The sequence below is a fragment of the Platichthys flesus genome, chromosome 17, assembly GCF_949316205.1.
Source record: "Platichthys flesus chromosome 17, fPlaFle2.1, whole genome shotgun sequence".
In the NCBI taxonomy this organism is placed as follows: Eukaryota; Metazoa; Chordata; class Actinopteri; order Pleuronectiformes; family Pleuronectidae; genus Platichthys; species Platichthys flesus.
Window position 1 is genome coordinate 4,430,834 of NC_084961.1, and position 27,843 is coordinate 4,458,676.

General features: G+C 44.0%; 1 protein-coding gene across 1 annotated transcript in view; it reads left to right on the forward strand.

Annotated features, from left to right (window-relative positions):
* The window catches only part of sdc2 (syndecan 2), a 42,766-nt gene extending 15,999 nt beyond the window's left edge, over positions 1 to 26,767 (forward strand). The window contains exons 2-5 of the mRNA XM_062409483.1: positions 18,750 to 18,864; positions 19,688 to 19,860; positions 21,374 to 21,497; positions 24,870 to 26,767. Coding sequence (XP_062265467.1) covers positions 18,750 to 18,864; positions 19,688 to 19,860; positions 21,374 to 21,497; positions 24,870 to 25,033 — 576 coding nt within the window. The 3' untranslated portion in view covers positions 25,034 to 26,767. The remainder of the gene's footprint in view (positions 1 to 18,749; positions 18,865 to 19,687; positions 19,861 to 21,373; positions 21,498 to 24,869) is intronic.
* The last annotated feature ends 1,076 nt before the right edge of the window (positions 26,768 to 27,843 follow it).

Here is a 27,843-nt window from a genome sequence, read left to right on the forward strand (position 1 = left end):
ATTTTACAGAATAAACAACGCAGAAATGAAAAGCATTTGTTTACATTTAACACATAATATTATTATTTTCTGAGAGCATAGTATTTCCAATATCTGGTTATCTGTGGTTATGGCTTGAAGATGCAGCCACACATTATAAAACGATTTTCAAAAAAATGTACATTGATAATTGTGATAAATGTTCAAAGACTGAATATTGCTCTTGAGTCAAGGTTGTGGTTTTAAACTCTTTGTCTTTACGAGCTGAGACTTGTACAATGCATACGATCGATCCATCAATATATATTAAACCTTTTGTTATATTGCTGTTGAGTGATGGCAATAGTTATGGATGTTGCTTCGTTGTGCAGCCCTGTTGTCTCTGAAGCATTCTGCAGCTCCTAATCTGAACAGTGTGTCTTTGAACACAAGCACATGGCGACCCAGACTCACTGGCGAGCTGACTATTAATAAAACCCGGTGCATACTGTCCTGAAGATGACGGCACTCGGCGGCTGCCAACTCTCATGCTCCTGACGGACAGACCGACCCGACCCGACCCGACCCGACCCGACCTGCCACTGCTCCCTGCTGCTTCTCAGAAACCTTTACACCTGACTTTCATCACCTCGTGGACTCGGCAGAAGGACAAAAGAGAAAACGCTTGTTAACCACTTTAGACCAATCGATGGTGGCGTTCAAACCTTTTGTGGAGATTCACAGCGCTGGTCGGGCTAAACGGCGAATATGTCCCATTGAATAGATGCTATGGTACATATAATTATACAGCCGCCACATTATCCTGTCATAACTGTTGAAGCTCTTTTCCACGCATCACTTCACCAGTATGCTGCAGCGTTTATTCCAAATTACAAAAAGACACAAAATGGCACAATCTTCAGATGTTGTCGACCTTCCTCCCTTTTTCTAATTTCTAATAAACCTTTCATATTAAAACCCAATTTCATAATGAACCCCTTTACCTGCAGTTTAGTTGCCCCATCACCCCCCCCCCCCCCTCATATCTGGTTACAGGTTGACCTGATGCTTCGGTTTGAGTGTCATGCCAACAACATAAACACACACACGTGTCTGCCAGTACACATACTAGCACGCTCACTCACTGCTGGTCAGGATTAGCCCTGGATAATGGGATCATAGATCACCACCTGCCGCCCCCCCCCCCCCCCCCCCCTCTTCTTTATTCCTTCTGTTGATTCCTTAAATCGTCACTGTCTCTTTTCTCTTATACGTCCCTCCTTCTTCTTCTGAGAGTCACAATGTGTGTGACTTATTTCATTAACCTTTCTCTCCGTCTCCTCCCCCCCGTCTTTAAATAGCTAACACATTATCGCAGCGATGAGAAGTTCACCTCGGCTGAGAGCAGAATTTATCACTGACCTTTCCCTTTTCTTCATACAACCTGTGCTGGATCTTATTTATTTCCCTTTTCAGCCTATTCCCTCAATCCTCCTCTTTCTGTTCCTCCTGCAGCCGTGTCTTCCTCCTCCTCCTCCTCCTCTATCGCTCCCATCATCCCATTACGGGTTCCCCCCCCTCGCTCGCTCCTCGTCCTGTGGCCCGGCCGACTCACTTCAGCCCAAATCCTCTTAAGGAAAAAGGCGTGGATTGGAATTCAATCGCTGCAGCACAAGGATTGAACCAGATCAGTCTACAAAGCAGCAAAATCGTTCTCCCCCCCACCACCACCGCCACCACCGTTCCTCACCCCTCCGCCCCATCTGCCTCTCTGTCCCGCTCTCTCTCCCCCACTCCCTCCCTCGTCTTTCATCTCAGGTGATAAAGGCTGAGCTCAGAGATCGGCATCCTGGATGGAGGAATGTGGCACATCATCAGTTTTTTTTCTCCCCTCCACAATGATAAGTGCCTGAAAGGGCCACTTGCATTAACAGGGTTTGAAAATGTGCTTCATTTGATTATGAACTCTGGTTATCTGGGTTTATACAAATCATATTTTGTGTGATTTTTAAATATCCTGAAGCCTTTTTCTGCCAATTATCTGGAAAATTGGGTTCAGATATTTTCCAAAGTTTGTCATTCGCATGTGAGGAACACAGCAGGAGATATTTCGGGTCAGACACTTTCACAGCAACAGGAACATGTCCAGAATATTTAGCCGCTGTAGAAATCACGTGTTTTCGGTTGTATCTTGCTGTTGGTCAAAAAACATCTTTCCCATTTGACATATTCGTTTGCGTCTTCTTTATGAATGACAACTCTTTTGTCATCCTGAGATTTGATCATTTGAGTTCTCTCGTACAGCCGCTCTGAAAATTGCAGGAGAATGTTGTCGGAGCAAATTGTGTCTCCCCCCCCCCCCCCCCCCTCCACCCGGTCAATCTTGTGTTTTATGTTGTGAGGAGGACGTGGGGGCAAACCTCTGACCCCCTTGACTCCCCCACCTGAGCTTTCATGTTGTGGTGTTAATGAACTGGTGATGAAGAGGTCTGGGGTTTTCTTTGGCAACAGGCTTGGTTGACGTGTAGACCCACAGACGCTAGGTGAAACACTCACGCACACACACACACACACACACACTTTCTTGTGCATGTACCTACAGTACATTAGCACAAAGGAGTAGATGCAGGCACGGAGGCTGAACCCACCCTCGGCCTCCTGCTGGTTTTACAACACTAGCGAGACACACACACACGTCTTTAAAAGGCCCAGTTGATGGAAACCATTCCCCTTCATTGACGAAGTGACAGAGGAAACCAGACTGGGCGAGGTGTGGGAGACGTGTTCTGTGACACGGAGCGCTGGAGGGTTGTGTAGCCGGGGCCGCCGACCACCAATGGAAGAAACCGCTGACAATCCATCGATCGCAGGATTTCTCTGCTATTGAAACTTTCTTTGTAAATTCGGCTTCCTAACAACTGACTAATTGGTTTGTCCCGTATTGACTTGACTTGTTTCACATCTGACAGCTGGAATTGAATTGACCCTGCGCTCCGATGGTTGGAATACAAGTTGATTAGCTTAGCACTAAGTCCAGAGCACAGGATCAGTACTTAATGACATTGACGCCCTTTTGAGCCAGAAACTATGTGCATTGTTTCAAACACTTTATTTGACACGTTTGTTCTGTGCCCGAGGTTTAAAAGTCCCAAGAGCTCAAGGATTTTTAGTGTCTACGTTGTTTTCATCGTGTAAATTTCATGAAGCGCAGTTCGACGATGCTTGAAGAACAAAGAGAGAAGGTACAAAGGCTGCCAAGGCCTCATTATAGTGATAGGACTCAAACAACACATTCTAGCTGTGTGTGTTTGTGTGTGTGTTGACAAAGTGCAGTCAGTGATGCAGATCACAGGACTCTGGATGAACCCATGTGCTACTCTGGTGATTATGATACTTGTATAGTGTGTGTATATAATGTATAGAAGGATAGAGAATAACACAAGCCTACAATCATCCAAACGTTGTCCTCACAACCATAGAAAGATTTGGACACAATCATAAAAAAGTCCAGCAACACAATCAGTCCCACTGCACAAACCTCTGCAGTAGCTTTCAAAAGTGGAATGGTGCACATTCCTTTAATATTAGTGCTATTTAATATTTAAAAAGAATCATCAGGACATTTTGACGACATCTTTAGCAAGAATTGTGTATTTTGGTTTCCGAATCCTCATTCATTGAATGTATACAAGCCTCAGTTTGTTAGATATTACAAAACTGTTGCTTACGTACCTTCCGACTGGAAGTATTTTGATATGTTTAACATCAGCACACATCTGGACACACACAAACACACACACTCATATCTACAAATATTTACATGTACTCTCAAATATTCATTTCAGTGGACTTCTCCGGCAGCGGCAGCCGCAGCACCTGTGTTAGCACAGGAATTGTTGACATTGTAGGTCTGCTGCAGCTTCAAAGACGGCATTCATCCCTTTCCAGCGAAATGACTGACTCACTGTGTGTGTGTGTGTGTGTGTGTGTGTGTCTGGGTGTGTGTGTAGGGAGAAGGCCATTTTACTGCATACTGTAAAAGTGTGGATCATTGCTCAAGCTAAAGTAACTGTTTGTGTGTTTGTGTTCATGAACACGTGGCAGCTCATGTGTTAATGCGTATTGACATGTCAGAACTGTGTGTGTGTCTGTGTGTGTATTCAAGGCACTGTATTGGCAATGTGTGTTTGCGCGTGGCACAGGTGTGTGTATGCACTGCAGTGATTTAAACAGTATTACCCACAGCGTGATAGATCTCAGCTGGTCGCCCCGCAAAGCTTTTGAAGTCTTCACTGTTACGGTGGTGATGTTTATTTCAGAATATGTATTTTAATGCTAATAATTCTTTTCATCGGTCAAATCAAGCAGTTTGGACGCAGCATGTCTTCAAAACACTAAATACCTGCGTAGGACAGCGGGGTGTTGTTTGGAAGAAATCAGATGTGGACTTTAATTTGTGCAACGAATATGAAAGACAAGGAAATGTGACCTTCACAACCTACCAGAGCTGCTTTGTCCTCACACTGCTGGTCTCAACAAAAACAGATAAGACTGTTTTCCACAGCAGAAAAGACAAATTCTGGAAAATATCCCTTCATGTCTGAAAACAGCTTGAGAAAGGCTACAGATATATTTTTCTGATATGATTACTAAGCAGCTGATCAGCTATAAGTTCCTGCAGTAATGAGAACATAAAGAAAATGTACCCTGACCCATTATCCCCACAGTAGATAAAGTATAGCTCAACGTTAAGCTTCCACAAATAATTGTCCAAGCAGTCTCCATCCATCCACCCCCCCACCGTCCTCTTAGCCGGGGCCGTGTCCAAGGACATGAGATAAAGAGAGACCTGTGTTCTCTCCCTCCCAGAATCCGGGCTTGGCTCTGAGTCTCTGAGTCTTCCTCTGTCCCCGGGCCTTCAAACCAGAAGACTCTTTCTGTGCATCAGCTGTGTGGCGGCCTCTACACACAGCAGAGCTTCAGTCCTGGGCCACATGCTACCAGGCTGATCCCTGTGGACCTGCACCGGGGCTGCAGGACGTGCATGTACGAGTCGCACATGCATTTAAATGGAGTGAGGATGTATAAATGCACACATTGCTGCCCACTGAACTGAGGATTACAGAGCAGGGACGAAAAAAGATGGGAAATCATGCACTGGCACTGATGGGGATGGGGAGTGGTGTTATTCAGGCTCTCTATTCGCCTTTCTCTAATTTACACTGCAGCTCCTGGGAGGATTTCTGCTCAGTTAGCAGCATAACTATTCATTTCCTGCTCTCGCATATAGACAAAATGCTCGGGTCTCGTACCGTGTGTGCACCTGTGGGCTGAAGGGTAAGATACTCTGTGTATCACTAGGATGCAGGTGAAGGCTAGAGCAGCTGCAGTGTCAGGGCCGAGGGGAATGAGGCTGTTGTGGAGGAGCAGAGGTCTGATTAGTGGCATTTATAGAAGTATAGTGAGAGAGAGAGAGAGAGAGAGGGAACAAGCTTCCATCGCCCATGATCTCAAGGTTAAGTGGGCGATGAAGGAGTGGTGTGCAGCTTCCAGTTGTTGGGATGTGAGAGAGAAAAGCAGCCGAGGAGGGGTTTGGTTCTAAAGGTTACGAGCACGAGAGCCAGAGGTGGCTATTAATTAAAGCAGGAAACTGATGATGTCCATGAAAATGAGTCCATGAGTGTGTTTGTGCGTTTCTGTTGATGTCAGCTCTACATTCCAGGTACCTGAGGCTACTGAACATCCTGGGCTGTTGGGTGTTTGTTTTGCTTCTGACCAGAATGTCTGTGAACTGATTTGTACAGATGATGTCAGCTTTGACCTTTAGGAAGCTTTGACCTTTGGGACGTTTTTGTCCATTTAATAGAACAAATCAAAGTTCTTTATCACATCACTTTTAACCATTCACATGCAGAGCGTTGTAAGAAACTCAGCAGCAGTATATTGGATTTTAACCGTTTCACTGTCTAGCGTTGTTTCCACTCGTAAATCCAGCTATGTCCACACGTGGATCCGAGGGCACAGTTTACGAACCAGAGTGCACGAGACTGTGACTCCGACAGCGTGACCTGTAAACCCAAGCTGGCCCCAGGGCGTCTCCAGACCCCATGCATTTAAAATCTCACAATAGGTTTGTGGCCTTAAGCCTTTATTCGACAGGACAGACCTAAGTGTGAAAGACAAAACCTGGCGAGGGACTCAAGCCTCCGTACATCGAGTCCCCGCTAAACCAGTTTAGCTACTGGGCGCCTTCATACCTCTGTACATTTGGTATAGTAACACCTGACCAGTACACAAACTATCAACCAATGAATGGTCAGTTTGTGGCCTTTCTGAGCTCTCGGTAGAACCTATCTGCATTTATCAGCTCTTGTTAAACAGACGTCACTTCTTCATACGGCTGCTCACATTCGTTTGTACACGGCTCGAGTCCCTGCAGCAGAATGAAACCTCTGATATGTGGTATTCACGATATGGGCCGGTGCTATCACTTCGAGCTAAGTGGAGCAACTCCAGATTGCTCCCATGCTGCGCCTTAGTGCTTTCGGGTTACTGGAGGCTTTTGAGATACAGAATATGAAACCTGTTTTTATATAATGTACTTAAATCTCTCTCTCTGTCTCCCTCTTTCTCTCACTGCGTCTGTGCTGCTCTACATTTACTCAGCCCCAGCTTTTCTGTTAAGCTTCATATTCCTCTCCTGTCTGGAGGGAAGGAAGCTGCAGCAAATCGCACCATTCTCCCCCCGCCCTCCTCAGCACCAGAGATGACTGGAAGGTGAAGCCCATTTCCCAGAGTCTAGAGTTTCACAGCTGACAAAGAATCTCGGCTTTCCCGTGCGTATCAGAGGCCGGTGGACGGGTGTAGCGGTTGGGGGGGGTAGAGCAGGGAGGAGGAGAAGGCGGAACTCAGCGGTGCTCACCACCAGCCCTGGGAAATCTGCGGGGCTCCTTCATGTGCAGAAGGCAGAAAGAAAGTTAGTTATGGTCCACGGGGCTGGATACCACAGCACTGAGGTATTCTCTAAATAGGGCCATGTTGAAGCCACATGAGCCCCACATTGTCCCCCCCCCCCCCCCCCCCCCTTGTTTTTATGAGTTCTGGCAGCGCTAAGGAGTAAATTTCACACTGAGAAGGTTAGCATTAAGTTTACATTAAATCTGATCAGGGCCTCCCGAGAGCCGCTTGGCAGAATCAGACAGCCTTTAATTAGAGCGGCGGGTTATTTAGCAGTAAGGTAAATCAGCGGTAATGTCTTGCAGCACGTGAGGAAATCTTCATTCTCACATCCAGACACACACACTGATCTGAAGCTGCAGTGAGGATGGTGCACTTCTCCATTGTTTCCTGCATTAGTCTCCAAACAGAACCGGACATGTGAGGCGAGAGCGAGATCGGTGGCCTGTCAGCATGTGGCTGTTTTTCTTGGAAGCCATGAAATTGTCTTTCTTCCTGTTGGGAAGCAATACTGCGAGGGAGGAAATCACAGCCGCTCCATATTGTGACTTACTGGTCTGTGGGAATGAAGCACAGAGTAGCATGTGGCGCTGGTTTCCAGAGCAGCACGTAATGATCGCCAGGGTTGAGTCTCGACCCATCGGCCAATCTCTAGCTGTTTAGTTTTCTTTCTGTTACAATTAGATCTCTGGTGTCAAAGTTTTTAAAAGTGGACTTTACTCGGCCTGTCTGCACCAAACTTCCTTTTTGGAGACAAATAAACAAAAAAGAAAACACAAAAACATTGAATATTAGGGATATAATAGATACAATCTTATCTGTGAAAGGCTCATATGGACTGACAACTCAGATGTGCTCTTGAAATTCTGAGAATGGGTCATAATTTCAGTTTCTACCCTTTCTTCTTTATATCAGTCATGTCCATTTAGCAGCAGCACTCACACAGAGAGGTCTGTAGTCCTGCAGTGTTTGCTTTATCTTTGTGAGGACATGAAATTGTGCTAATGCACCTGTAAAGACTGGTCTCATCCTTGTAATAACAGCGTGCAGGACAGTGTGAGAGGAAAGGGTCAGTCGACTTTTCATCTGCGTTCTCATGTGAAGAGCCTGGACAGAGCGATGGGTTATACGGAGATACTGCAGCTATGAATACATATTCCCTGTATGCTTGAACTAACTCGAGGTAATTTGCAGTTGCAATGACAATCACTGATGTATGGTATAAAAACCACAGGTCACAGCTGCACACTACCTGCCCAGCACGAAGCAGTGGAAGTCTCAAGTAACTGAGTAGCTGCTGAACACATTTAATTATGTAGCAGGTAAAGAGAGCCAGATGTTTTTCTGCAGGACTGCGCTGCCCGAGCCAGATGTAAAACTGTTTAAAAAGCTATTATTGTTCTATATGGATGTATGATTTAAAGGGCGAAAGTGTTTGGGAACATTTTGTTTTTTTTATTTTGTCATTTTCATCACTTACTCTGATGTTAATCAACACAATGAGTGATTAATCAATAGTCACCAATGTTTATGTCCACGCTCAACACATCTGTGGTTCCAGCTGCAGAACCATTAGTTTATTCATTAGGGTGTAAACTTTAAAAACTGGACAAGAATATGTATTTTTCAAACAGGAGAAAATTGTGTTTTGCTGGGGCCTATTTTCAGACGAGGATTAATACACATGTGGTTGTGCCACTGGGTATTTAGCGCTGCAGGATTAGGTTGGCAATCTTTTTATTGCAATAAAAATAATATAGTGGTGCATTTAAATGTTTTTGGTGGAGAGCACACACTTCTGCCAAGGCCCAATAATCCCCCAGTGAAACCACATGTATATCAGATAATATTTGGATCTGCACCAAAATTGAATGACTTCCTTCATGGCCCAGGTTCCATTTCGTGCATTCGTCTTTGACATAATCCTGAAAACAAACAGATATATAAATAACGGGCCTCAGTGTGACCCATAGCTTTCACTGTACGTTGCCCAGGGTGCAGTGCGGTGCAGACAGTCTCTGAAAGCCCGGAGCTAGAAGCTGCCCCTGCTCCCCCTGCTCCCCCTCACGAAGGCGCTTGAGCCCAGTGGAATGTGCTGTATGGCTTTCTATGTCAGACGGCCGTTTGTTTTGGAATCAGAGACGATATGAATCTGAGCTGAAAGCTCCCACATGCTCGGCTTGTGCTCAGGTTGTTGAGGGGGGCCTTTCACCTACCGAGGCAATGTGATCTAATCCCAAGGGAGGAGGGGGTAAATGAACGGGGTCAGAGGGGATGGGAGGAATTTTCCAGAGGATACTGTACGGTGTTGAGCTTAGTCAAATCAGTGTCGCTCTTTTAAGGCTCCCTGAGTCATGAAGGCTCTAACAGGTGAATCCTCTTCGTGGACAAACCATCCCAGTATGCATTTAGCTTCGGTGGCAAACGTCGCTTTTTTAAAGTAAGTAAAAGTAACGTTATACATAAAAATACCAGATGGCGTTAAAACTTTCTCGGGACAAGCCGGTGTCGTAAATCACAGAAATCCTCCGTAGTCCAGACCGACTCCTTTCAGTTTGGCTTTTGCGATCTACGCGGAACACGGCTAACGTAACATTTACTGGCTCACTTTACTGATAGGTCAGGAATACATGCAATAGGTCAAAGTGATAGTGAGCGCCCTCTGCTGGATCACAAGGCGTAAGACTTCATGTTGCACTTCTAGAGATTTTAATTCAAACATTAACGTCCAAATATGAACTTTCAAAAACTGACCTAGCGCTAAATGACAACACAAGGTTGAGATTTTACGAGATTCTAGAGAAACTCACAAGTTCCTACGATGAGTAAGCACTCGTAAAAAAGCCAACACTTGTTCTGAACAGGAAGAAACCTCCGACTTAAGAAGTGGAAGCTCAGGTGCTTAAGACGGGAGGCAAGGAGATGTGTGAGCCATAAAAGTCAACTCCAGACGACGGCTCTTATTTTATCTTAGTCGCACTCTTTTACACATTTCCTCTCTTTCCTTGCCCCCCCACCCTGTACACACACACACACGAACGCACACGTACCACAACTCAGCTGGAGGAGCTCCAGACCTCAAGGGCTCGGGGAGAGTTTGATTTGTGTTGACTTCCGGCAGGAACTCCCCCTCTCCCCAGCCCACAGCTCAAAGACTATCAATTAGTTCCTTATTATGATCCCTGGGAGGGCAATAAAAGTTAGAGTGGGTTCAAAGAGCACAAAGACACACACACACACACACACACACACACACACACACACACACACACACACACACACACACACACCGGGTACAGACTAACTTTTCTTAGCCTGTAAGAGTTATGGTCTGACATCCTGACTCCTGTAGGTGGCTGTTTCTGCCTGTTCTTCCGATTTACATTTCCCAAACATTGCTCACCACCCACCCACACACACACACACACACACACACACACACACACACACACACACACACACACACACACACACAGAGACTTTATTTTCCTCCCAGCAGTTTGTCTACTGATCAGCAGGTGTTGGACAAATTCGATGTTTGCCAGCTCTGCCTGTCTCTAATAACAAACACCATCACGAATCCAGCTGTTTTTCATGCACCGACCACGGAGCCGCTGCTTCTTGGATTCACCGGATCCAGTTTGTCGTCATGAACGGACGCCAAACCAAACACTCCCCCGACTCGGCTTCTTCTGTCACTCCTCGCCTGCTGCTCATTACGGCTCCTACCACCCATCAGGGAGGCTATTGTTCATTTCCTCTGCTCCTCCCTGTCACTATAGAGTTGCAAAGCAGGAGGAAGTTTCTTTTTAAAATCACATTTGAAGGATTTGGCCTCGGCATAGACTAAGATCTCCAGGATGATTAAAGACACATCTGGAAGTCTGGACCACTGCCCAAACCAAGGTTCATGTCTTTGTTACGCTGTTTACATTTAATCCAGTTAGTTTTGGTTTCATTAGGGAGAGGGATAATAAACATGGATTTTAGTACGACCTCCCTACATCCGGTCTATACGTCCTATACTTGACATTAACTGGTTTGTAAATGGGTGTGTTCTGGTTTTTTCTGTTCGAAATTTAATAAAATGCATGAAGCAGTTCATTCCATTATTGTTGTTGCAACTGCAGAACTCAACATTAGTTTGAATGTCAAATGAAAGTCTGCATTGTTCATATCATTTAGACACAGACAGCAAAAAGCGTCTTTATCTCTTTCTATCGTTTAATGTTGTCTCAACTTGTCGCAGTTGGTCTGCTCTCTCTCACTTTCTGGTTATATTATCTCCATCAATTTGATATTATTCCAGCTTTCTGACAAAATGTCGTGCTTTTGTCGGTCTGTTATGGCAAATTGCACTAAATTTCAAGATTGCTCTAAATCACTATGGTTAGAAAGCCACTCAGGTGTGCGGAAATCAGAGCTGTTGTGGTATCAAGACAAATCCAAATGTCACACATGCCTGGGAAATCAAGTCTAACCTTTATCAGGAGTCTGAAATGAAATAGATTCAAATTGCTAAATGCACAATCAGGTCTTCAAACACCTCTCTGCCTTCAACCTGCTCCTCTTCCCTTCTGTTTTCTGAGGGTCCTGTCTGTTGTGCAGTGATAAAGCCTGTGTCAGGGAGGAGGCAGTGTGGGGGGGGGGGGGGGACATGTGGTCCACAGCAGATTGACAAAGGTTGCCTTGCCACACTGTGTTGCTCTGTCGCCCCTCTATATGGATCTGTGGCAAGCCGAGTACAACAGATAAAGTGAAAGCCAGCAGGCCTCTCTGCCACCTTTTACTTTGTTAATTAGGGATTATCCCCCCCACACACACACACACTCCCCCCCCCCCCCCCTTCCCACTTTACTTAGTTATCTAGATGCTGATAATTGTTTGGATATAAGCTAATGGCTGCTTTAGCTTCATATTTAATGGACACGTTTAATAGTGGTGGCAATCTTCTCATGAAACTTGGCAGGAAAGTGGTCCTGCCTATGTTCCCAAACCGCCATGACTCTTCTTTTATATATGTAATTGAAGTATTGCGATAGTTAGCTTAAGCTACGACAAAGATTCAGAGGGAATCGAACACAAATCATTCATAGGACTGGATTTTTACCACATGTACGTGATGTAGCCAGAAAGTGGTAAATAGACATTTTGTCCAAAATGTTGACCTGTGCAAATGTTTCCCTGAAAAACTAGTTAAATAATAACTTTATCATGGAAACCGTTGCTGATTAATCTTCTAAGTTGCTCCATTCGTGTAAGTACTGTCTCACCAGTGTACCTTCACTAACTTAGGCAATGTGTAGCAAAAGAGTGAAAGTGTGTTGAATTAAATATACCAAAAAGAGGAGGCACGTTTGTGAGTGCAGTGGCTGATGAAAGTGCGTTTGCTGGAGACAATCCGATGAATTATAGAGAAGTAACGGTTGTAACGCACGATGCCTTCAACTTGGTGGAGCGACTGTGCTTAGAAAGCAGCGACTGGTGTTGTGTTTTCCTCAGTTGTGTTTTTTTTTTGTGTTTGTCGTGTTTCCTACGCTTCTTGCAGTTCTGAGGTAGACTTCAGGAACTGGAACCGGAGTTATCAGAGGACAGACAGTGGAGGATCGGAGCCCCCCCCCCCCCCCCCACTTGTTTTCCTGCTCTTCCCCTCCCTCTGAAGTCGGTGTTATGATGTGTTTCTGTGTATTCCTCTCGCGCCTTTTGAGATTTGAGAGCTGGATTCGGGGGGGTTTGTGTGTCTGTGTTGGCACATGTGCGTGTCCCATGGATGCTTTCATGGATACGCAGATGTTCAAGTGTGTGTGTGTGGGTGCATTCCTTTGAGGAACACTTCTTCTCCCCCCCCCGGCCTTACTCAGAGATGAGCTAATATTTGTTGAGTTCCAAAGCGAGCGCAGTGTGTCAACAGTAGAAAGTCTGGGGCCCTGGGTTGGTTCAGATGACTCTATTTCCCTCCATATGTATCCCATCATCCCCTCCGTCCATCTCTTATTAAAAAGAGGAGAGACTGACGCAGATATCCCCCCCCCACACACACTCTCAGATAGTGTAAGCACATCCAGGCCTGGTGCCTTTCAAGCCCCGCTAGGCATGGACATGGTGATTCTGACAGGCTTTTAGCACAGCAACCTCCCGGCTACAGGATTGTCTGCAGCACCGGCTTCTCTCCCTCCCTCCCCTCATCCTCTCTACCCTTTTGTCAACCCTACTCTCTCTTTTATCTCCTCTTCAATCCCTCCTTCTATTTCATCGGCAATTTGTTGTGCAGCTCCTCGCCTCTGCTTCAGATTTTCAGGTCAAGCTGACACACACAGACGGACGGAGAGCCGCACTTCCTGCCGGCTTATTAGTTCATTAGCAGGCAGAGATGCCAGTTGCTGTCCTCGCGGCTAATAGAGGGCACACATCGCAAGCTGCTAGCTCATTACAGCCGCTCTGCTACCTTCCACTTGCTCTTTCCTCGTCCGTCCATCTGCTCCTCTCGCCGTCTGTAAACTTGATCCGACTGCTTTGTATCTGCTTGTTAAAAAGTGGCTAAAGGAGGCTGTGGCTCAAAGTGAAGGCCCAAAGCTCCACCAGTTAGAGTGGGATCATAATGGTTAAAAGAAGAATTGAAAGTAGGGTTGACAAATCTAGCTCTACAGACTGACTGGAAATGAATTTGCTCCCTCATATCATCAAGAATATTCCAGAGCGCTGGAAGCTGAACGGCTGGCTCCTCCCCTCCTCCATGTTAGTGGATTGGACATGGAGCAAACTAAAAAGTCAAAACAATGCAACATTTCATCGAATACTTCTTTCCTTAAAGAAGCTTTTTGTCATTTTCAGTAATACTTATCAAATCGATGTATGTTCAAGTGTCAATCTTTCTGATAAGTTTGGCTTTGATTTGTTATTTGATTATATTAAAACAAGGTAAAATGTCATAATGACAGCTGAGACTGACTCTGTATCGGTGTCACCTTGTTACCATCGCTCCTTCCCCAAGTCCCTACTTCAGACACCAGCTCCAAATTACGATAGGCTCAAGATGGCAAAATTCGTATTCAGATATTTGTATATGTTTTTGTATTATATACACAGTTATGTCTTTATTTGCTAATGTGTAGTTTTGTGTATGATGAGGGCAGCACACACGTGGTTGATTTCTATTTGTGTATGAACCTTGGCCCTCTTTCTTACTCGCTCGTCTGTGCACAAAGGCAAAGCTGCTTTGAGCATGTGTGCGTTTGTGTGCGTGTGTGTGTGTGTGTATTGTACTTCTTACTAAGTGTCACTCAGGGGCTTTGATGTTCGCCTCCCTCCTTCCTCTGCTGCTGTGCTTCTCTCTGGCGCTCGGTCTTTTTTTAGTCCACTACGAGGTGTTCAGCTCAGAGACTCGTCAAAGCAGCACCGGGGGGAAGTTGAGCCTCATTTATGGAGAGCGACTCAACGTGTTTCTTTGATGCTCATAGTTCCCAGAAAGACCTCAGCTTTTATTAACGTAGTTGTCATAGTGAAGATAGGCGAGCTTCTTCCACTCTGCAGCGTGTTCGATTGTTGTTGATTTGTGTGCACAGATCATGTTGGATTCACATGTCAGCATATAGAGTAAGATCAAAACTAGAGCATATGATACTGGGATCATAACATACTGTTGATTATTACTACTTGTATCATTAAAGCCTCATAGATGAGCCAGACCCGAAATCTTATTCTTGGATTTGCACCCCTGTCCAGGTCTTTAAGTTTATTATTTTATGAAATATAACATTAACTTTCAGGTTTAATGACTGACGATATAGCGAAGGAAAGGGCGCAGTTTTATGTTTCTAAGGAGGGATGAGTAACTTATCTATTGCTGTATAATAAATGGGAATCTGAATCGTTTTCTCTACCGTGGGAAAACCTAACATCGATCGCCTTAAATTAATTAATAAGTTGCTAATTACAAATTTCCAACTGGATCAATTAATCGTGTAGCCTTGCCGCAGGGAAGTAGCCTGGTGGTGTTTGGTGTTCCCTCTGCTTTACTTGTCAGCGGACTGATGTCTGGTTCAGCTCACAGACTGTGATAAGGGCAGAAAGCAGAGACTACCTGTAAATGTCACTGGATTGATAAAGAGAGCAGAGTTTATCAGGGCTGCTGTGTCTGTGCACACGTGTGTGTCTGTGTTTCTGTGTGTGTGCGCGTCCAGCCATGGAGAAAGTCGAGCTTTATCAAGTTTATTGCCTGTGCGCACACACTGGCCAGTTTGTGGCTGGGACTCAGATAAAGTCGTTGAAGTTTATCAAGGTCAAACAGACCATTTCCTCCTCTCAGATCTGACTGGATTGGGTGGGAGTTGTGTGGCTCGTGCAGTCGGACCTCTCTAATCCAAGTGCTTTGTTTTAACTGTTGAAACGCGGAGATTACAGACGAGACTGTGCAACCTCCAGCTGCAAATAAACAGAGCCACTGAAACACTGGGTGCACCTTCTTTTATCTTGTTCTAAACTCGACAGCAAACAAGTGGACTCCCTTAGAATTCGAACATGTTTATTGAGTATAATTAGATATATTTTTCATATTCATATTCTTCGGCACCTTATTCTGTTGATTTAAAAGTTTTTATATCGTAACATATCTGCTCACGGAAACAATTCAGTCTTTGAAAGGTTATTTTCAAATTGTATCGGCTGGGCTCTAAATTTAATTCATCCAACTCTGGGAGCTGATTGGCTCTTTATCTTTTTGCTGTACTACACTGAAATAGTGAGAAATCAAGAAAATAATCATTATATTAATTGATAATTTAAATAATAATCAGTCTGAGACTTTATATTGGAACATAAAGGAAAGATCCTAAAGGAATTTAAAGAAAGAAAAATAGAACTATAATTAGATCTGACTCCTGGAGCATCACATACGATTCGTCCGTTAATATAATTAACAAGTCCGATGAGCGTGATCTCATTGGAGCGATAATATCTTTGAACTCTGCATCAAAGAGCCCCAGTGGGAGTCAAAGCCACATTGTTATTACTCCACTTGCCTGCATGTCTGCCTGGTTTCATGGCATGTTCTCAATCGCTCCCGCTAATGTGTGCGTATGTGTAATCAATGAATCGATGAATGCCTGCATGCATTTGTAAAACACATCCACTGATGCATGTGTGTGTCTGTGTTTGTGTGTGTGTGGCCTCTCTCTCATTAGTGGCCTTTGTCACCATTTGATCTGCAGCCTTGCCTCCTCTTTGCCCCATTGTGCTGGTATCATCACTGCATAAAGACCTGTGGACCACATGCACCGGTGCATTGGTGGAGTGGAGAGGGAGGGGGGGGGGTTTATGTGTGGAGGAAAACAAGGCAGGAGAGGTTAAGATAAAGTTGCTTTGAACAAATTCTCCCTTTGATCAGGCGGCTCAGCGGTGAAAGGCCTGTAAGTCAGCGTCGGGCGCGAGAGCAGAGATGGAGAAACGTATTGTTCTGTTTCTGTCTTCCCCTTCTCTCTCTCTCTCTTTCACACTGTTGTTCACTGTGTCTACTCCCTGCTTCTTTGTTATGGAGAGTGCCAGGTCCCTTTCTTTCATGGCTCCACAAAAGCACACACATACATATGCACACACACACACACACACACAATGACTCAAAAGCATTACTGAACACACTCGCATTAGAATACTGGCTGTAATTAGAAAAATGCCGAGGATGGAGCAGGGAGGCGACAGAAGCGTTTTCTCTCTGTCCGTCATTGAAGTGGCTTATCAAGATGGAACCGGAGGATTTGCTGCCACTAGAGAGATTGAATATATTTGGAATTTTTCAACTGACAAAAGAATAACAACCAGAAGATGCTATTTTGGGTTCTGTGAAATTGTGAAAGGGAATTTGTATCAGGGATTATTTTGGATTTATTTATTTATTTTATTCAACTTTACTTTTATTGGGCCCAAAGGAAAACCTGCACTCAGCCCTGCACGCTTACACTTGATAAGGATTTCTGGGGGCCAATACCAGTATAACAGCCTATGTTTATATATTTAAAATAATTGTTGAAGATGTCGTTGTCAAACCCTTATGAATAACCAATGTTCTTTAGGTTTGATAGTTTACAGTTTAACCATAAACTTTATTTTTACCTGAAATATCAGGTCAATCACATCAAGCACATCCTTCTATAATGTTTATTCTGTGAAATAATGAGTCTATAATGTCTATAAAAGGCTCATATCATACCATTTCATCATCCTACCAATAAATGATCGGGCTATAAAGTGAAACTACTTTAAAAAAACTGATCATTTACAAACCAATTAACAGTTGTAATACTGTGGCTGTTCCTCAGCTGTACTGTACCTGCTGCTTCCAACCGGGGGGGCTGACAAAGAAAATAACTTATTTCCTGTCAAGCCAATTGATTATTTCCTCCGATCCGGCTTCACTCAGCCTCAGATTTATCAGCTCAACACGCACAGAGCAGTGGAAGCCTGGAAGTGTTGCAGCCAGCTTAATGGGTGCCACACACACTCACACTCTTTTGTACCTTTTTTCTAAAGCAGGACTATCAGTATAGAAGGGGCCGTACAGCCCACCACTGATTGGTGAATAGGAGTTGAATGGATGTTGCCATGGATGTGTTTATATCTATTCCAGTCACACACACACACACAAACACACTCAACCCCTTTAATACTCCTGTGCAGCATGTACACACACACTTATATAACAGCAGTAATGTATAGGTTTCCAGCATATTTCTAGTCCCTCAGTGTGAAAAAGTCTTATTTCCGAGTTTAGTTTTAATGTTGTTGGTCTCATTAGAATCTCACCGTGTGACGAGCGGCTTTCCAAACAAACAGGCCTTGTTAAACTCTTCAGCCAGTTACTCCATTAAGCTAGAACACAAACATTCCCACTGGTTGGGTGAGTTGTCCCGGTAACAAACGGTAGCGAGGGAGTGACGAAATCCTGCGATCGCTTCATTTGATCATAAAACAGGGACGTGAGCTACAGACGAGGAATCCCACAGATTGTCTGACCTTCCCTGTCGGTTGACTTTTGCGATTTTGAGGGGAATCTCCCAATTAGGACTGAAATAATAACTCAAATAAGCAAATTGAAAGTCAACTGACACCTGCAAAAGTAATGACATGACGTTTCTCTCCGGTTTTATCGCATGAAATCTTTGGTGTGCGTTTTGACTTTTAAGTTTGGTGCATGTCCCATCCACTAACATGGAGGAGGCTGGAATTATGACCTAAACAGCAGCCGGCCACCAGGGCGGCGATCACAGCACTTTGGCTTCACTTTTGGGGAGCTGTAGTGTCTTAGTAAATGGTTGTTTGAAAGAAGGCGGTAATATCTACGTTGTGATCTGTTCATATTCTCGGCTAAGAGACAAACGCCCAGCTGAACATTTGTGTTTGCACTAATTCTGTCTTTATAGCTGCTGCAGCAACACCGACCGTCAGGCTGGTTTGTCTGCACTTAGCGGACCGTGAGATCTCGGGATGTTGAATTTAGCTTTAAGATTTGTGCTGCTCGAGTCGCACTAATGATCCGAGCTTTGAATTGCTACCCGAGAGGTTTCGTGTAAGACATGACCAGTCACTGAAGTGCTGGTCTCAAGGCGGAGAGGGAGTAATTAATAATTTAAAGGCCAGAATTAAACAGTGGCCGCTTTTGGATTCAGACTAAGCTGAAACTCTGAAAAGGACAAAGTGTTCTGTGTGGAGCAGGCGCAGAGAAAATGTTTCACGTAGACATTGTGTGTGTGTGTGTGTGTATGTATGTATGTGTGTGTGTGTGTAGAGATATGTAATGGAGGTGACATGAGTCCTCACCAGTATTATCTTGTGGTTTTTTGCAGATAGCAGAAGCAGCCAAGTCGTCCTCTCAGGCTGATGACTTGTACCTGGATGACACAGGCTCAGGAGGTTATTACCCTGAAGATGATGACGACTTTAACTCCGGGTCTGGCTCAGGTAAGACACGTTTACACACACGAACGAACACACATACACCAACACAGGCAATTACCCTGAGGTGTGATGACATTCATTTTAAAGTCTGCCGCCAGTAAGTTTTATGAACCGAGAAGTTTTTCCTTCTTTCAACTGTAGAGTAAAGTTGTGCACTTGAACACTCCCTCCCTCCTCTCTCTTCCTTATTCATTTCCCTGCTTCCTCTTCCTCTCCTCTTCCTCTCCTCGTCCTCTCTTTCTTTCATCGCCTCTCTCTTTCTCTCACTCGATTTGAATTGAGATTGCCTTGTCACCCCGGCCCGCCCATGGGCAAGTGTGCACATTTTCAGATGTCCTTTTTATTAGCTCCTCTGTTCCGCTTGCTCTAAGCCCCTTCTTTCTTTTTTTTTTGTAAATCGCTCCTTCCTCGGTCACAAGTAGCTCGTCTCCTTGAGGGAGGTGCAGAGGGAGAAGGTCACGTCAGGTAAAAGGAGGACAGTGATCAATAGCACTTCCAATACTGTATATAACCCATAGCTCTGCTCGGCTGCATCTTTGAACTGTAAATCATGCGTTCAAATCTATAAAGTATGAAGTTAAGTGAGACAAAGTACTTGGATTCCATGGATTTGAAATATTGATCACGTGCATGCTCATATTTTACCTCTTTGCACATTCACACATCGCTGCTTTAACGCCTTTACATGCCCTGAAGAAAATAACCATAAGAAGTCATACGTTACTTACATTTTCACAGAGTTTAGCCTCTCCGACATTTTATTCCTCCGTCATTGAGCGACATTAATCAACTGTCATCCTCTCTCTCTTTTTTCTGTATCACCCAGGAGTGGGTGAAGAAGTGGTGAAGGAAACGGTGACTATCAGCGCGGTGTATTTCGAGCCCAACGCGGCACAGCCCACCCAGGACTCCACCAAAGATTTCACTCCCAGGGTGGACTCGGCTACGGTCAGGGAAAAGACACGCGACAGCACGCCCAGGAAACCATTCAGAACAGAGGTAAGAGGTTCTGTGATATCGACAGGACGGGCAAACAAGAATTGATTCTGTATCTCGGGCTGAGGGACTGGACACAAGTGAGCAAGAGATAAAAGAAAGTTGTGACTTCTAGAGGTTGTTTAAACAAAATCTATAACAGCTAAAACTTTCATTCTTCTTGTAACAGGAGGCTGAAGCCACCGTCCTTAGCGACAATTTAAATACTTGTATCGTTTATGATTGTTGATTCAATTAAATGAGCCTTTAGCTTATGTTTCACAGAGTTTATGAATATGAACTATTTGAAGATACTCAAGGAAATCATTATAAGCACGAAACATCAAGGTAGGCTGAGGCTGATCATTTCTACGTCAGAGTCCAAGGTGTTAACTTAAAGGATTTAAACGCAGGGTTCTTCACTTTGTGTTGGAGAAGTAGATTAGATGATCGCCACACTCTCATTTATGTCAGATTAAAAATTAGTTGAGGATTAGCTTAGTAAAAATTAATGGAAGCAGGGGAAACAGTGTCTGTCTGTTCAGAGGTTAAAAAAAGGAGGTTCTAAAGGAAAAATTGAATCTCTTGCTATTTGCTTCATTACAAGCAGATATATAATGATATTATGAATTTTATTTTCATTAATAATCATGCATATACTTGTTTCATATCCTCTGTGTCTTGCGGTGCCTCCACCAAGCGTTTCCCCTGTTAGGAATAATCAGGGTGGCTCATTTCTAACAGCCTGGACTCCACAGAGCGGCCCAGCAGCCTCACGTGTCTTTATCTGACCCAGTATACAGTCATCAAATCCCTTGTAATACCAGCAGCTGCGAGGTCGCTTTCAGGACAAAGATCAAGTGCGCACGTCAATTCTCAATGTTTTTTATCGCTCCATTGCAAAAAATATGCAGGATTACATCTCCCTGGGACATAATCACATATTCTGGAGCCGTCCTCGGATCTGGCTGCTGGGCCGGCTCCTGCTCTTACTGTACTGGAGACTGCATCTGTTTGGGATTAGTCGTCATGGTCTCAACCGCCCTAAGCCGAGCCTACCTGGCCGCGTTCCATTTATCCTCCTCACTACAACTCTCCTCTCCGGTCAACTGTACTGGTTCATGTCCATGTTCGGCCTTGGCATCCTCTTTTTTCTTTAAAGGAATACATCAGTAATTTGGGAAATAGAAAACAGAATAATAATTTCTCTGCAGTTGGCTAGTTAGCTTTCCTTAGCATTAAGACTCAAAACAGCTTATATCTTGTTTGTTGTGCTGTGATTTCCTAAAATGTTGCCTTCACTGTGAGAGTCTCCTGAAATGTTCTGCTCCCGGCCAAAAATAGTTTGGCACTTACAGTCGTTATCATACCAGGGAGGGATTTGGGGATTAAGCTATAACACCAAAATGATCCAAGTCTTCTGAACGCATGTTGGAGGAGAGGGTTTGAAAGTCTGATGTCAATAAAAAGTCACACTCAAAACTCTCTGTCTTCCTTCCATCTCCCCCCCCCCCCCCCCCCACCTCTCCTTACCCAGGCACCAGTGCCAGTCACAGAGGACATGCAGAAGATCACCAGTACGACCAGTGCCCCCGACTCACCCCTGCAGCCCGTTGAGGTTCACACTGAAAACCTCTTCCAGAGGACAGAGGTGTTGGCAGGTATGTAACAGACACTCGATCCTTGTCTTCTTTGGAGAACTCCGTCCACTCTACTCCGGAGTCTTCAAGTATCTAAACATCCTGGGTTGCATTGAATCATAGACCCTTTAAGAAATGAGACGTCTGGAAACAATGGCGCAGTGTTGTCTATGACGCAGGTTCTTATCAGTCATAACTTGATTTCAAGCGGTGGAGGCAAAATACTGTAAATCATTTAGGGACAGTTCCACCTCATCAGGTCCAAGAAAAGAAATCCCTTTTCTCACTTTTCACTAGAGTTTTTTCTTGTTTGTAGTATTTTATTTTTTAATTAAGCTACAATCTGTAGAGGGGATAATCTGCTTCCTGTTCACACATGCCCTGTGTACATTATTGGTCACATGATGTGTGTTTTCAGGTGTATTATCACTGATATGCAGCGGAAATGCTCATATATAACACAATTATACACCATTAACCCGACTCCACTTTCTGTTCCCACTGAAGTGTCTTTGTTTTAGTTTTCCCTCAGCCTCTCCACCAATGATGCATTCTGGGAGTTAATCTTTATTTTGCACTCTACTGTTTCTCAGATTCTAATATATTAGAACATGTGAGCGTAATTCCGGGCCTGGAATTATGGGTAATATTTCTCCCTAAAGTCTCCCTCCCAATCTGTTCTCAAAATAATTACTTTTTAATAAGCTCTGCCAGAGTCGCTCTTTGGGGCCGAGCCGAACTCACAACAATCGTGGGCGTTCGCTGCTTTGAATATACGACAAAAAGGAAAATGATTTGCCTCAGAAATCGCAGAGCTCTCTGAGGGCGTCTCTCTCCTCCCTGCGTGTCTGAGGCAAACATTGATTGGCACCTCGCTCGCGCTCTGTTGTGATCTCCATCTGGTGCTGAAGAAACATCAACGAGCACAGATCAGGATGAGGGATGCGTCACAGCTCCCTCTGACTGATGGGCTCATTTCCTTTTTAGTTTTTGTTTGCATATTGTTCTTGGAATGTAATGGGAAAAATGTGATTGCCAATGTAAAGTCTTCGGATAATGTAATGAAGGTGTAATTTTGTCACCTCCGACCTTCTTCCTCTTCTCCAGCTCGTTCAGTTCACCCTTTCTTTTCCCTTGTGACCGTTTATCTTCATCTCCTGCGTGATTCCTATGAAAGATAATTGCCCGTAATCCAATTTTCATTCACTCACCGTGCTGCTGCTGCTTGGTGGAGCTCAGCAGTTTGGGCGCGTGCCAGGATCTTTAACCAGGGGGCCGCGGGGTTGGGGGGGGGCAGCAGTCAACATGTGGAAACCCCAAGTGGAGCAGAGGGCAGATCGTAGCACCAGACCTTAAACAGATTAGGAAGCTATAAAGAACCTCATACAAGCGTAATTGGGAGGGAGAGTAAAATAAGCTCATGTGGCGAGTTAGGAGCATTAGTGAGGAGAGTCCGGGTCAAAGCTGGAGTGGGGGGGGATTTCTGAATAAAGCCTCGGTGGATTTAATTCAGATTTCCCTTTATGTTAACCCACTGTTGGCCAATTGCTTCACAAAGTGTCCGTTACAGAAAGTTAAAGCTCAAACGTTTCTGTCTCGGTCACACAGGGTCGGATTCAGAAACTGTGTAGCAGATTAATTAGTATTATTTGTTACAGTTGAACTTGGGACAGTAAACTTGGGAGAGTGGAAATCCTCGAGTGACCTACAAGCTTAAAAACAAGGACAAAAAAGAGCAACGGAGCAGAAAGAACTCATGAACCATGAGAGACTTAGGTCCTGTAGACGTCCGTGCGGAGCCGTTATAATCAGGGTTAGGATTTAAATTACAAGACGTCTGCAGCACTTTAACACCAAAGGAAGGCAGAGGACAGATACCATATTGTTAAGTGATGAAATTATAGTTTTTACAACCAAAGAGGACTTCAGAATATCTATTGTAGTGAATATTTTTGGTCTAGCCCTAACCCATTTATCGGTATCAGCCTGTTCAGCGGCAGGATCCAGTTCTACTTTGTTTGTTTGCCTCTCTCTGGATTTCACCTCAGAGATGGAGCCAGCACTTCCACTCTCCTCCTCTTCAGTCCCAGTCGGCCTCAGCTGATTGGAAAACAGTCCGTGTCGAATCAGCCCCACTTGGGGCAACACAGCTCTGTGTACCAATCAAGGACTGGAGCATTAATATCCTCTTAATGGAACGCTAGCTTTCAAACCCACCAGCACATTAGAGGAGGTGAAGTGAACCACGGAAAACGACCGACTCTGTTGATTGAGATTGACATTTTAGTAACAGCACTGGTTTCCACAGTCGCCTTTTGGTTACACTACATTTAATCCCTAAATTCTGATGATGTGATGTTGCAGTGCATTAGTATTCCAATTTATTCCAACAATAGCAGGAACTGCTTGTCACAGCCTTGCTGGAAGGTTCGGCACAAAAGAGGGAGAGCACATAATGTCTGTAAATAATGATAAATGTTTATAGAAGACACTATGCTCATACTCAGGCTCATAATTTCAATTTGGGTTATTATTTGAAAAGGTTACAGGCTCTTATGTTCAGGAAACACGACTCATCTCATTCTGTCCATTGCTGCAGCTCCTCTCCTCAGCCTCTGTCTGAAACACGTGGTTTTAACGCCTGTCGAGAAACTATATATCACTCGAGAGGAAATAAAAGAGAAAAAGCATCAATGCAATAGGATGAATCTGTGTGAGTGAGCGATGAGAAATGTTACTTGTTAAGTTGTAAAGAATTGCACAGGACGAGGAGTCTGCCATAACGTCCTCCTTGTCCTTAAAGTGCAGGATGTCCAAATTATAAGGCTGCACAACAGGCCCGACTGCACCAGCCTCTTATTTGGATTCTACTTATACTACAATTAGCTTCTCGGAGGCCAGATCTACCTGAAAGTGCTGCGAAGCCCAGATCACTGCCAGAGCTTCTTCTACCACCCCCGTGTCTTGCTGATAGAAGCTTGTAGGAGTGGAATTGTTTTTGGAAGCGAAGGTAACGGGACGTGGCTTATCAGCCTGAAAGAGATGTGCACCTGCTCCACTGTGGAGGCTGATCCAACAGAACTGGAGCAGAACACAACAAGGCTTTAATGTCATCAAAAGATTCAGCTCCACGCCCATCAATTTCCTAAAATAAAGGGAACACATGGATGAAAAAGAAGACGACGAGGGCGGGGCCCACCCAAAGAGAGATAGAAGAGTTGCCTTGTGTTAAACCATAAAGAGGCAGCTCTCCGTTTTCAGGCAGCCTGCAATTTAAGGTGTCACTCTCCAGGAGGACCCACAGTAGATTTCACCTCCTGAGGCTTTGACAGCTAACTTCCCCTTTTTGTCTCTACCTCTCTCTCTCTCTCTCTCTCTCCCTCTCTCTCTCAGCTGTTATCGCAGGCGGCGTGATCGGCTTCCTGTTCGCCATCTTCCTCATCCTCCTGCTCGTCTACCGCATGAGGAAGAAGGACGAGGGCAGCTACGACCTGGGCGAGAGGAAACCCTCCGGCGCAGCCTATCAGAAGGCCCCGACCAAGGAGTTTTATGCATAAGGTCCCGCCTCCCCACCTCCCATCACCACATTGACAAATCTCAAGTGACTGTTGGAAGAAAAAAGAAAAGAAAAACGCAGTCCACAACAACAACAACAACAAAAATCTCTTCACACACAGCAAGAAATGACAAAAAACAATTGTTTTCAAAGTTGATTATGGAAAAATAGCTTAAAGGAAAAGCTTTTGCATAGAGTATCGTAGGTGAGACCTTTTCTTTCTTCTTTTAAAAAAAAAAAATGAAAACCAAGCATTTCTCATTTTATGGCAAATCTCAGTGTATTTAAACATTTTGTGTATTATTTGAAAAAGGCTGGAAAAAAATAAAATAAAAACAGGATTTTAGTCGCTGACTACTTTTAACTGTAGCAGTTTGTTATTTGTAAAGAAAAACAATTTAAAAGTGGAGATAATTGAAACATAATTATCCTGTATCAATCCTACGTTCAATTTTTGTTTTCATTTTTCTTTTGTCCTAGCATGTCTGATGTTAATCTCTAAAGGTGTACTACATTAATTTATCTTTTCTCTGATGTTTAAAAAAAAAAAAATTGCCTTTGTAGTTTTGATGAAGCTTTTTGATCTTCATATTAACGCTGTTAATGGTCAATGTAAATGTTTCTCCCCTTCAGGTTACAGTGTTTATTATTTGCTCTCACATCCGTTTTTTTTTTTGTTTTTGTTTTTTTAGTCAAACGTGAGCGTTTCATTTTGTCTTGTTGATTTTGTTCGTCTCTTTCTCGGTGTAGCCTTTCTTTTTTTCTCGACAGCGTTTTTATTTTCTTAACCAGGAATCGGTCTTTACAAAAAAAGAAAGGAAGAAATAATAGTGTGTCAGGGCTCGATGAATAATCACAAACCTTGTTTCTCCTCTTTTCTATTTAAATGCATTCTCTCTCTCTTTCTCTCTCTCTTTCTCTGACATTGCACATTCACTGCTTTTGCTTCGAGCAGCTTTGTGTGTGTCAAGCGTTTTTCGGGGGTGACGTTTTCTTCTCTGTGGCTTGTGGTGTTTTTCCGGCCCATAGCCACCTACGTCCTCAGCGTGTCCCTTCACTTTACTGACTGCACCAGAACTCTGCTAACACCCCCCCCCCCCTCCCTCCCTCCCTACCTCTCTCTCTCTTTCCCTCTGTTTACCCTCCCTCACTCCCACCTTCTTTTTAATCAGACTTGAGAAGGGCCCAGCTACACCTTCCTCCATCACCAATCTCTTTTTCTCGTACCTTAACCCCCCCCCCCCAACCCCCACGTCTGTTCTCCTTTCTTGTCACAGGACCTAAGGTACTGAACTACTCTGAAAGAACCCAAAGACTCACAGTATTTCGACCGACACCTTCTCCCCTCCACCGCGGCCGCATCATTTCGTTTCCCCACTCACTCTTTTTTTTTTTCATCACCCCTTCATGGTTTTCTTTCCTCTTTCTCTCTTTATTAGAGATCTGACCTTTGAGTCCAATCGCTTATTAGTATATGAAAAGATATATAAATATATATAAATGTATATTCACAAATGTTTTAAACCTTCAAAGTGCCTACCATTTGGAAATGTACTTGCTCGGGGTGAGCATGTGGCGGGTGTGTACACAAAGGAGGGGTGTAAACGACTTGACTGGCATTCTGTGAGCATGGATGACTGTAATGGTAACTTTTTTTTTAGTCTTACAAAAGCTGACAGTATTGTACCTATAAATTGAAACAACACTACTGAATAAACATTGTGGCCTAATACCAGCTGCTTGTCCCATCTTGTTTTCATTCTTCTTGCCGACGTCAGGTTTCAGGTGAGAATGAATCACTAACAGATTACACAGTGGATTGAGTCATTTATTAAGCAAACTCAGCAGTTTTCACTGTTTCACAACATTTTAAATTGTACTAATTTGAATTAAGTTGTATAAATTGAAGCCAAAATATCTCAATCACCCCCTGGTGGCTGGCTGCAGTATATCTCGTAAAACTCGCCTTCTCCATGTTAGCAGATGGGACATGGACCAAATCAAAATACACCTCACTACCTTGGCTCTATCCCCTAATAGTATACTTTACAATGGATAGTGGAAATCTGCTTGTTTAGACCCTGTTCCGAGATTAAACAACATATTAGATAGCTAATTTGTGGTGATTAGCTACCAGCTAGTGTTAGCAGTCCAATACTTTGAGCTAACATGACTGTTTGATTGGGTAACCTGACACAAACCAGTGGAATGTTAACAGTTTGTCAGGTTCCCAATGTTTTTGCAGCTTGTCACCATCATGACGACATGACGCTTGTTCACTACAAATACCGAACTATTCTTTTAAATACAGAAAAACTACAACTACTAGTGCTATCAATTAATATGTCGCTCACGCTGTTGTGTTGAGGCACTTAGTTTAATTGTTTCCTTTAAATACCTTTGAGCAAAGACTCCTGGGATGTGTTACTGAGTGTTTTCTGTCTTTAAAGTTAAAAGCAGATGTTTTGTATTTAACGGCTCATTAAACAGGGCGACTTTAAAAAATGATTTCGCCTACAACCTGCTCATGTGGCTAATTATTCTAAGGTAAGCTTTTCTTACCATGGTTACCCTGAAGCCCAATATACCCTACAGCAAATCTGTGCTTAAAAAATATCTGTGTCTATAAATAGAACACAGACCATTTAGAATGTAGGACAGGCTCTAATACTCCACATCACATTCACTCTCTTAACGTTACTTAAAGTCTGAGGAGATTATCGATGTGCAGATGCATAATCTCACTACGTGTTTCACCATATCATCATTTTAGTGAGGATGAGACAAAACTCTGAGGGGGGGGGGGTACTC